The 11308-nt window shown below is 40.1% G+C and overlaps 1 protein-coding gene across 1 annotated transcript in view; it reads right to left on the bottom strand.

Annotated features, from left to right (window-relative positions):
* Positions 1 to 10057, bottom strand: part of GATA5 (GATA binding protein 5) — a 40242-nt gene extending 30185 nt beyond the window's left edge. The window contains exon 1 of the mRNA XM_015825550.1: positions 9523 to 10057. Coding sequence (XP_015681036.1) covers positions 9523 to 10057 — 535 coding nt within the window. The remainder of the gene's footprint in view (positions 1 to 9522) is intronic.
* Positions 10058 to 11308: the final 1251 nt, after the last annotated feature.

Here is an 11308-nt window from a genome sequence, read left to right as displayed (position 1 = left end):
AATGCAGCCTAGCACCAGAGAACAGGCAAGATAACAATGCAACAAAGAAATAAACATCCACTATTCACCATGATAGACGGGTGTCCATCAGCCGAAGCACTGCAGCCAACATGACACTAACTGGGATTGTATTCTTAGCCTCGATATGGAACAAGCATAAATGCTAAACATAAAAGGGCAGGCTTTGGAAAGAAATGTCCACATTGTCCATCAGCCTATGTTTCCCCACTCTGTTATTTATATTGTGAGTAAAATGCATCTCTCTCTCTATAGTCCTAGGTTTGGGGACAGTTCAAAGTTACAATGGCACTGAAAAAGCAACTTATGACCATTTTTCACTTATGACGGGCTGCATCCCCCTGGTCACCTGATCAAAACTCAGATGCTTGGCAATTGGCTCATATTTATGGCGGTTGCAGTGTCCCGGGGGTCAAGCGATCCCCTTTTGCAACCTTAAAATCACCTGGAAAATCCAGATATGGGACAACAGGCATCTGCCTAGTAAGTCACCACAACTGACTATTTTCTGTAACACCAGTTTTTTGTGTTGTTGTGGTACAGCAAGGGCAAAGGAAGCAGGAAAAGATGGTAGTAGGTTGTAAGTCCTCAACTTACAGTTCATTTAGTGACCGTTTAAAATTACAAGGGCACTGTAAAAAAATGACTTATGATTGTTTTTCACAGTTACGACCTTTGCAGCATCCCCATGATCATGTGATCAAAATTCAGCTGCTTGGCAACTGGTTCATATTTATGACCATTGCTTTGTTCCAAGGTCATGTGATCCCCTTTTAAAACCTTCTGACAAGCAAAATCAAATGGGGAAGCTGGATTGACTTAATAACCGCGTTGCAAGTTAACAATTGCAGCGATTGAATTAACAACTGTGGCAAGAAAGGCCGTAAAGTGGGACAAAATCCACTTAACAACTGTCTCGCTTAGCAACAGAAATTTTGGGCTGAATTGCGGTCGTAAGAAGAGGACTGCCTATATGGACACAGAAGATGTTATTTTCAGTAGGATTCCTTATATTTTATCTCAGAGACAGCTTCTTTTCTGCCTGAACTATAACCTAGCATCAACTTTGTCTGGTTAAAACAACATCCATGATATGACCCAAAGGTTATTGAGTCAATTTAACTGGGGACAGGTTAGATTAATTTTAATTAAAATGGTACATTTTCATCTGACCCTGGATTCTGCTTAACTAAGAAAGTGAAAAATTGCCCGATTTACTTCCAGCTGATGCTGTTTTTTTTGTTTTTTTTAAGATTTAAAGACAGATGCTAAGACACCGAAGGAAAAAAAAATCCTGTTTATTTGCCATCCAGTCAGATCCTGAGCAGAGCAAATTTGGAAGCTATTTCATTGATTTTTCTCTTTTGCTCAAAATGTTTTTGCGGTTATTGTTCTGGAAAGGGTGCCTTAAAAGTAGGAAACATTGGAAGAAGAAAAATTGGCAGATCTTGAACAGTAAAGGCTACAAATAGTCCTTGAATTGCAACAGTTTGTTTAGTGACCGTTGGAAGCTACCACAGCACTAAAAAAAGTGACTTTTGACCAGTCACATGATCAAAATTTGGATGCGTGACATCCGATTCGTATTTATGACGGTCGCAGTGTCCTGGGGTCATGTGATCCCCTTTTGCGACCTTCTGACGAGCAAAGTCAATGGGAAAAGCCAGATTCCCTTAACAAATGTGTTTCCTAACTTAACAACTGCACTGATTCATTTAAGAACTGTGGCAAGAAATGTCGTAAAATGGGGCAAAACTCACTTAACGGCTGTCTCACTGAGCAACAGAAATTTTGGGGTCAGTTGTGGTCATCAGTTAAGGAGTACCTGTATATTAACTCTGCCAAAGCTATGTGAACACCTCAAGGTTTAATTTTCTTTTCAACCTGGTTTGGGCCATAAATAGAAACATTTTTTTTAAACTCTATAAATAGAAGTTATTTAACATCAGCCTACACATCTTGGGATTTCCTTGCAGGACTCTGTAATCGTGGCTTTGATTAAACATTTTTGCAAGGTAATCCCAAATGTTTTATCTTTACCGTTACCGAAGGTGGTAGCAGAAAAAGACAAAATAACATAAAAATGTCTGGGGGGGGGGGGTGAAATCAAACAAACCCAAACTAAATCTTGACCCCCTTGCAATCTAGCTAGAAGTAAAAAAAAATGCCTCCAGTCAAGTTTACAGGGATATAACCCTGTTGTTTTCTTAACAAAGGGATAGAAATAGCTTGTCACTGTCCTCTGGGATTTTTATTTTTTTTCCAATTTCCCAGTCTAATTTACAGTCTTCCGTGTTGTCACCCCTCCAAGTACTAACCAGGACTGATCCTGCTTAGCTTCTAAAGACAGAAGCTCATATTTGCTCAAGGGTGAACTTTGAATAGGGAAGAAAGAATTAACTCACTACTCACACAATTCAATATTATATTGTGTGTAGTGTGATTCAGGCATGCCCTTTATTCACCAGTCGTTCACTTGGATGCCCGCTTTTCTTCTTAATCAAATTATTTCTTCCTAACAACCCACTTCTATTGCCTGCTTACATCTAAATCTGCTCCACCCCTAAACTTTAAAACCGCTTTTTCTTATTTGAATGCCCTGAATCCACCCTAAGGATGGAAGATTTGAAAAAGAATCAGCGAAAAGAGTACACATGAAAGAAATCAAGTGTGCATTCATTAGAAAAAGAATGTGCAGGCTTAGAAGATAATTATTCTGCAGCTTTTAACTTGCTAAGTGATACATTTAAAGTGATTTAAATCACCCAGTTCAAGGGATGTGGTTTTTAGATGAAGCTTATGATCTTTATCTTAAACGGATCCATTATTTAATTTCTGTTTTAAAGAGGCTTGTTAAAGTCAGCGTCATTTTTATTTTGGATTTTCATTTTAAGGGATAAATAAAAATGCTGGGGGAAAGTAATTATGTAATTTTTAGCATACAATATACAACATTTCCAAATATCCCATATTTTGATGCCGGTTGAAAATTGAAAAATGATGTTTGAAATGGGGGATTCATGACACATAAATTGTTTTTGCACGTTTTAATAAAATGAAGAAAAGAAATAATGCTACATTTATCCTGTAAAGATGTAAACTTTGTCAGTATGCCACAAAAAATCGTTAAAGGACCATACACATGGGCTAATAAAAGAGTATAGAGAGATTTCAGCCGAAGAATTAAGAGGGGAAGGGAAAAAAAAACCCTGATGCGTTTTTCATAGAACTAATTTCCATTTAAGGGAATTTGGGATTAGGGTCCCGGCTTCCAATTCACTGGGCACCAGACTGCATATTCTTTGCCAATTGCACTGTTATATACTCAACCATACTTAGGCGGCCCGTGTTATTAAAGACGAAAGACTGCTGCAATTTTATTTCGTTGGATTTTTAGCGAAAGAGGCGTTCAAATCCGGCGTCCGAATCAATCCCGCAGACTGGGAGAAAAGTAAAATAAAAAACGGAGAATGCATAACGGAAAAGCGCAATATTTTCCTGCTTCGGAACTTTAAAAAATTGGGAGTAAATAATAATAATAATAATAATAATAATAATAATAATAATAATAATAATAATAATAATAATAATAATAAAAAATCCCGGAAAAAATACATAGTTTTGAAAACGGCTGGGATTTGAAGCACAGATCCCAAATCTCCTAGTTCTGAAAACTCTCCGCGTCAGCATTGACTTCAAAGCACGAAAAAAAGTCAGTGAAATAAATAAATCGAGATGGGAAACGCGTCTTTAATTCGACGGCGCGTTTCGGATAAAGGAGAACAGAGCAAGAAAGGGGGCGAAAAATGCGGGCAAATCCGACGCGCCGAGACCGCAACAAACCCCCAGAAATTGACCTCGGTCTCTTCCAAAGGGGTCTTGCGAAAGCAAACAACGACAAATCAACAACAAACAACGCTAAGCCGCGTCAAAGGGGTGATGGGCTTCACCCCCAAATTAACTCAAGCTCCCTTTGACTAGCCGCGCGCCAAGTTTCGGGGAGTTTTCCCGTTTGGAGAAAACTTCTTGCGTGCTTTCTAGGTCGTGTGAACCGAAAGCCGAGCGGCTTCCAAAAGTCCCGTGTCCGCGCGATTTTCCAGGATCTCAGCTGATGGGTGCCATGGAGGGCGATGCTTGGTGTGTGTGTGTGTGTGTTGAGTGTGTGTGTGTGTGTGTGTGTGTGTGTGTGTGTAGTGGGGGGGATGAAGATAGACCACGAGATTTTCCCTTAGTGATTTAGGAGCTCTGTTGGCTTCTAAACTCATTTTTCCCCCTCTCCGAAATTGCTTTTTTTTTAAAAAAAATAAAAAAATATAGCGGAGCGGCTATATAAATCTGCTCCCTTCGTTGAAACGCCAACCCGTGTCACTCCTGAAGTCAGCATAAAAAAAATGGATAATCAGCGAAATAGGGGTTGAGAAAAACCTCTTAATTTACTGCTTTCATTTTAACCCCGCGGGATAAAAAAAAAAAAAGGGAGAAAAAAAATAACCCCCCCCCCGGAGTTTCTCGCCTCTCTTTCGCCTGAAAACAGTCCCTTCTCTAACCACGAGTTTGCTTTTAAACTTTGCAAGTTTAAAAAGGGGAGTGAAGTAATGCCTCCAAGCCACTAGTCCCTGGAGAACCGAAATTCGGTGTAGGAATCGGGGCCCCGAAGAAAGCTCAGCGGTATTATAGCTAGTTCCCCCCCACCCTTCCAATGGAAAAGTCAAGGGAATTTTATTTGGAATAAAAGTAGGGTTAAGAATAGGCTGGCAGAAGGGGGGAAAGTTAAAAAGACTAGGCCGTTATAAGTTTTTTTCCCCACCCTATTCCCATTTTGTCGTCTGCCCCCCCCCAAAACCCCCCAGTCCTTTAAATGCACAGCCCTCTCCACAAGTCAGCAGAAAAATCTTCCCCAAACTACAGTATGTACTGGCTTTTAGATTTTCAATTTTTTAAAACAACGAACTCAGCTTCAACTAAAATTGGGAGCAATCAAAATAGCCGAGCCTTTGGAAGAAGCATTTTCAATGTACAGATTTTTTTTTTTTTTTTAAATTGATGTTTCAACACTGGTGTCAGAATAGGAGTTAAGCCTTACTCTTCAGTTACAACTGGGCTCCTCTGTTCAATCAGCTCTCTCTTCCATGAATTTTCCTACCAGTTGAAATGATTTCCATTTTTTTTCCCAAAGGGTTGAAGTTGAATGAGTCTTAAACCAAAGGATGAACATTTAACACTCCGGTAGGAAGATGAACAAGTTTATAGAGCAGTGTATCTCAACCCTGGCATCTTGTCTGGAATTCAACTCCCAGAATTCCCCATCCAGTCTGGGAATTGAAGTCCACACATCTTCAAGGTTGAGAAACTCTACTACCTTAGAGTAAGGTGCTAGTCCCTTTGATGGCAATGAAAAGAAAAAAAATGGGGAGGGTGAAAAGGGAATTACATTCCCTTGAGTATTTGGGTATGTCTAGTTTAATGAAGAGATTCCAGTATCTCAGGGGCTGCCACAAAGAAGAGGGAGTCAAGCTATTCTCCAAAGCGCCTGAAGGCAGGACAAGAAGCAACGGGTGGAAACTAAGCAAGGAGAGAAGCAACCTAGAACTAAGGAGAAACTTCCTGACAGTTAGAACAATTAATCAGTGGAACAACCTGCCTCCAGAAGCTGTGAATGCTCCAACACTGGAAGTTTTCAAGAAGAGACTGGACAGCCATTTGTCTGAAATGGTATAGGGTTTCCTGCCTGAGCAGGGGGTTGGACTAGATGACCTCCAAGGTCCCTTCCAACTCTGTTATTCCTTTAACTTCTCAGGCATAAAACCTTTCCCCAAGGTTTACATTTTGCTGAGCTGAATGTTATCTAAATAACTTATTTCCCACTTGGGCTGGCTTTTTGACAGGCTCTGCAAAGGGGGTGGGGAGAGATCCAAAGGCATTTTATGCTGATGAGGTATGCATGCTGATGTGTGCACACACCATGCCCAGGTCAACTCTCAAAGTCACAAACTCCAAAGTACACTTGGCAACAGGTCAGGCGTGTTCAAGTCAATGCATGTTTGGTTCAATTATGGCTGGGTGGCACCTTGTTTTTTTTCAGCATCTGTCCAACATGTGATGTGCAAACTAATGGCACTAAACTTAGATCCTTCTTTAAAAAAAGGGAACTCTGAAAATAAAGCTCAGCATTCTACATTTCTGTGTCTGGCCAAGGACACTTTGCATAGAAACTAATTAATGGGTACTTGGTCTTCCTTTGGAATTCATCTTTAAAAGGTCTTCAAAATACTTTCCTGTAAATGACCCTGTCTGTTTCCAGCCCACACTTAAAACCTTTTAGCTTTTCCTGTCTCTCTTTAGGCCAGACCATTGTAGTATTCTGTGATTTCTGTTAAGTTGGGGTGTGTAGCTTCATAAAATCACATCCATGAAAAGATACTAACATACATGCATACCTCCTCCGATACAGAAAAATACACCAGCACGAAAAGTGTCTATGAAGAGTCTCAAATCAATACAATTACCGGTACATACAACTGTAATTAGTAAAGCTTAAAAACAGGTTATAGATTATAATCGCATGTGATTGATGATTTTGGTTTGATTGAACTTTACCTAAAACTGTTATTAATTTTAATAAGCAATATTATATTTAGGAAACGGAGAGGAAATTTTTGATAATTAATTTGAGCTATACTTGTATGATTTTGTCTTTGAATGACTTGACACCCTGACCACCACGTTGTGTCCTAAGCTGGAAAAAAATGGAAAAAACCAATAAAACTTTTTATATATATAAAAAAGAGTCTCAATCATCCAAGTCATGGTTATCCCAAAGGTGCTTTTTTTTTTTTGCAAAAAGCAACTGCACTTTCTTGGGTTTTTTTTCTTTGAAAACATTTTGCTTCTCATCTTTAGTGAACTGGAGAAGCTTCTTCTATGAGAAGCAAAATGTTTTCCCAAAAAAACCAAACTCCAAAGAAGTCCAGTTGTCTTTTGGGGGGAAAAAGCACCTCTGGGACACTGGCATGGAAGTTACTCAGAAAAATCAAAAATTCCTAATGGACATAGAATCAGACACGTTGAATTCGATTATTGATGGGAAACTAAAAATTGGGAAAAACTAATTAGGACACTGATTGTCTAAAAGGATCAAATGTTAAAGTAACTGGGATATGTATAGATTAAAAATTATTGATAAATGTAAGAAAATTATTTTTATGTGGTCGATGTAATAAGAATTATATCAGTTTAAATATGAGACAGTAAATACCAAGGGCAAAAGAGAGGAAATTTTTAATGTAATACTCTGAGATCTGTACTAAATACACTTGTATGTTGTTGAATTATTGATCAACTCAGCTGCCACGTTGCTTTTCAAATATTTAAATGTAAAATTAGAAAATCAATAAAATTCTCTAAAAAAAAAGAAGAATCAGACACAATTGATCCATACTTAACAAGTGAGAAATACTGGGCTATATCGACAATCAGATTCCCACATTTGCTAAATAAATAATATTGTCTGTTTGCTTGGTGTGAACCCAGTCATTCTTGTCTGCTAAACATCTCACTGCTTAGCACAATCTACAAATCAAGTTTGCAAGTATCTTTTCTATCTAAGCTCTTATTTTAAGCAAATGTTTTGTTAACATTCAAGGTCATCCAGCCATTTTTGTATAGTGACTTTCACACTAAGAATAACAGAATTTAACTGCTAGAACTGTATCCCACTATACAATTGATATTAGAACAAGCCAGAACTTTTCTTTACAGTTGTTATAGAAATTACTTTCTTATCTTCAAGCAGCTTTTGATAAAGATTGTGGAACATAAGGTTCTGGCAATTATTATGATTTATTAAATTTATTGGCAGCCCATTTTTTCCACAGAGTAACTAGATTTTATCCCCCCACCAGACTCCCCATCTTTTAATTAATATTTTATGTTGTAACTCATCCTTTTGTAATGCCACTATTCAGACAATAGATTTGAAACCATTTCTGAATAAAGCACAAAACTGGGCAAACACACCTTGGAGCTTTTGTTAAATTAACTTAAGTGCCTGAGAAGATTCCAAAACATCAACCAGATGCCAAAAGGCTCTAGTCAAAAGGCTTTTTTGCAAGTAATTGATAAACACTTGACTCTGTAACAAGGATTTCAGTCAATCAGACTAACTAAGAGCTGGAAGGGATCTTGGAGGTCTTCTAGTCTAACCCCCTACTCAAGCAGGAGCAGGAGACCCTATACCACTTAGCCCTCAATACGTCTGTTCTCTACTAGCAATACAATTGTACCCAGATTGTTTCCACAAGTTTTTCCCTTTAGGAAAATCATGATAAGCTACCCCAATGTGGATTTCCACGTGAAACACAGATGTTGCTCTGAACTAGATCTTCCTTTTCCCAGCACAGAATTATTGATCCAACATTTTTAGGGTTGCCAGGTGTCCACTATTTGAGTGGACAGTCCACTTTTTTCACATTATGTTCACTATTTTTTTTCACAAAATAGTGGACATTTTTTTTATTTAAAAGCTTTATGATGAAATGGTACATAATCTAAAGCTGTACAGTCTACTTTTTTTACTACTTAACCCCCTTCCCCGCTTGTCCACTATTTTTTGGAAGCAGACCTGGCAACCCTAAACATTTTCAGCTCTTGGCTGAATCTAACTTACCCTTCTCACTGCCCCCTGTGAATGCTGACTATGGCACGATTTACAAGAGAGGCTACCAGAAAAAGCTTTACTGTCACACCATTCTTTAGACCTAAATCACCGATGGCAAATCATTACAGGAGGCATTGCCACAATTGGGGATAGGAGAGCCAGTTTGGTCTAGTCCAGGGGTAGGCAACCTTGGCTCTTTTATGACTCGTGGACTTCAATTCCCAGAATTCCTGAGCCAGCTTAGTTGGCTCAGGAATTTTGGGAGTTGAAGTCCACGAGTCATAAAAGAGCCAAGGTTGACTACCCCTGGTCTAGTCACTTGGCTCTTTTATGACTCATGGACTTCAACTCCCAGAATTCCTGAGCCACCATGGCTCAGCTTGGAAACCTCACTCTTTCACCTCAGCATGGCTGGCTCAGGAATTCTGGGAGTTGAAGTCCACAAGTCATAAAAGAGCCAAGGCTGCCTACCCCTGGTCTAGTGGTTAAGGCACCAGGCAGGAGATCATGAGTTTGAGTCCTATCTTAACTGTGAATGCCGGCTGGGTGATTTGAGCCAAACACCAGGAGACTGTGAATTCATGCCTTCACAACCGTAGGCATGAAAGCAGCTGGATGACTTTGGGCCAAGCACCAGGAGACTGTGAATTCTAGTCTCACCTTAGACATGAAAGCTGGCTCAGTACTTTGGACCAGTCCCTCTTTCTTAGCCCAGCCCACCTCACAGGGTTGTTGTTATTGTGGGGAAAATAGGAGGAGGAAGGTGCATTGGCTATATTCGCCGCTAGGCTATTTGTAAAAATAACAAAGGCAGGATACAAATAGAAAAATAAATAAATGCTACATACCGAACGTGGATCTCCGGCCAGGCAAGGCTCCTTGTCGTGTCTGGAGGCTATGCAAAACGCTGCTCTCAAAATGGCTGGCGGGCCAAGATGGAGGCATCTCCGCTGGGTTCACATAAGCACCGGGGTACGGGCTGGAGTAGGATCCATTGACAGAGCGCATCAGAGTGTTGCCGTACTGGTCACGCCCTCCAGCGCCCAGCAACAGTGGACTTTGGTAGCCCCCGTCTCGACCAGCAGTGCTTCCCCCAGGAGGGCTGTGGGTGTAGGAAAAACTGGACGGTGGGTGAGGGCTGCCAGCATTGAAGTGGGAAGCCTCAGCGCTGGCTGGCTGACCCCACCCCGGGTGGCCACCCAGAGGATGGCCTTGGTGGGTGGGATCACAGCTTTGCAGGTAGGGTAGGCTTTGGAGCATGGAGGAAACTCGACTGGTGGGGACGTACACCGCCGGACTTGCTGGGGAGTGCAGAAAATTGCTGGAATCATGGGGGTAGGCGGACTGGCCAGGATTTGGAGCAAGTGCCAAACTCTGGTACATTTTATTGTCCTTCAAAGCACAGTCAACACTGGATCAAAGCAAGTGGTCAAGACTCCGTCAAGGCAAGCCAGCAACTTGGATGGGAAAAGACCAGAACAGGAAGACGAAATGTTTGGCTAAACTTCTGGGCTGTTACAGTCAAAGGAATTGTCAAGCACCTGGAAAGGGAAAAAAGGGTAGTCAATAATACAATAACAAAATCTTTAGTACATATCTCAGGTTACATCATCAAAAAATCCCTTCTCTATTTCCCCTTAACATTTACTGTATCATATTTAAGCTAACATATTTCTAGTTATAACAATCTCAGTTAAAACATTTATCCTTATATTTTTGCTTATCCATATCCATATCCTGTATTTAAATTTGACCTAATTTTTAATTTTTAATTAGAATATTCCAATTTAACCTTTAATATCCATAGTATTTAAATTCCGGATAACCAATCACCACGCTGTTTTCCAAATACTTAAATGTCAAACTGGAAAACCAATAAAAACTTGTTATAAAATAAAAAATAAAAAAAGAAAGGGGAAAAAGAGAAAAATCAAGACCCCCCAACTAGAAACACCAATCTATTTAGCTTCTTGTTCTAGATCTGGAAGGTGGATTAGAACCAGCAAAGAGGCAGGAAAAAAAATGGAGCTCATGAAATCTAAGTTTAAAAGTGTCAACTTTTAGAAACCTGGTTCCACCAGGATAATTCTCGTGATAAAGCTCCTCTTCCTTTTCCTTATAGAGGCCAGGGCAATAAAAGGATAGACATCTGGTTGAATGCTACCTGTTTAATCTTCTCTAAGTCAGGGCTTTTCAACCTTTTCACCCATTGTACCACTTTTAGGATATGGCAATATCCGAGTATCACCAGTCGCCTAGCAAGGTATCAAAAACTTGATGACCAAAAAAAAAAAAAAAAAGGAAAAAGGTGGTAAAGTACAGGTAGTCCTCAACTTACAACAGTTCACTTAATGACTGTTCGAAGTTACAATGGCACTGAAAAAAGTGCCCCCAAAGCCACAACTGAGCAAGACACCTGCCCACCCGGCGGCGCTCTTCCTCCTGTCCGAGGTTTTCATTGTTGTGAGGCCTTTCTGTTGAGGATTGGCAGCGGGGGTGGGGTGGGGGGTGTTTGGTTTTTATTCCCCCCATCTGCTGGGTGGTGGCAGCAGGTTTGGTCACTTCACATTACCCTGGGACACTGTGACCATCATAAATATGAATCAGTTGCCAGGCATCTGAATGTAAATCACA

This window comes from Protobothrops mucrosquamatus, unplaced genomic scaffold (genome assembly GCF_001527695.2).
Source record: "Protobothrops mucrosquamatus isolate PMUCROS unplaced genomic scaffold, P.Mucros_1.0 scaffold2683, whole genome shotgun sequence".
NCBI lineage: Eukaryota > Metazoa > Chordata > Lepidosauria > Squamata > Viperidae > Protobothrops > Protobothrops mucrosquamatus.
The sequence above is the reverse complement of the archived record's forward strand: the minus strand, read 5'-3'. Positions and strand labels throughout refer to the sequence as shown.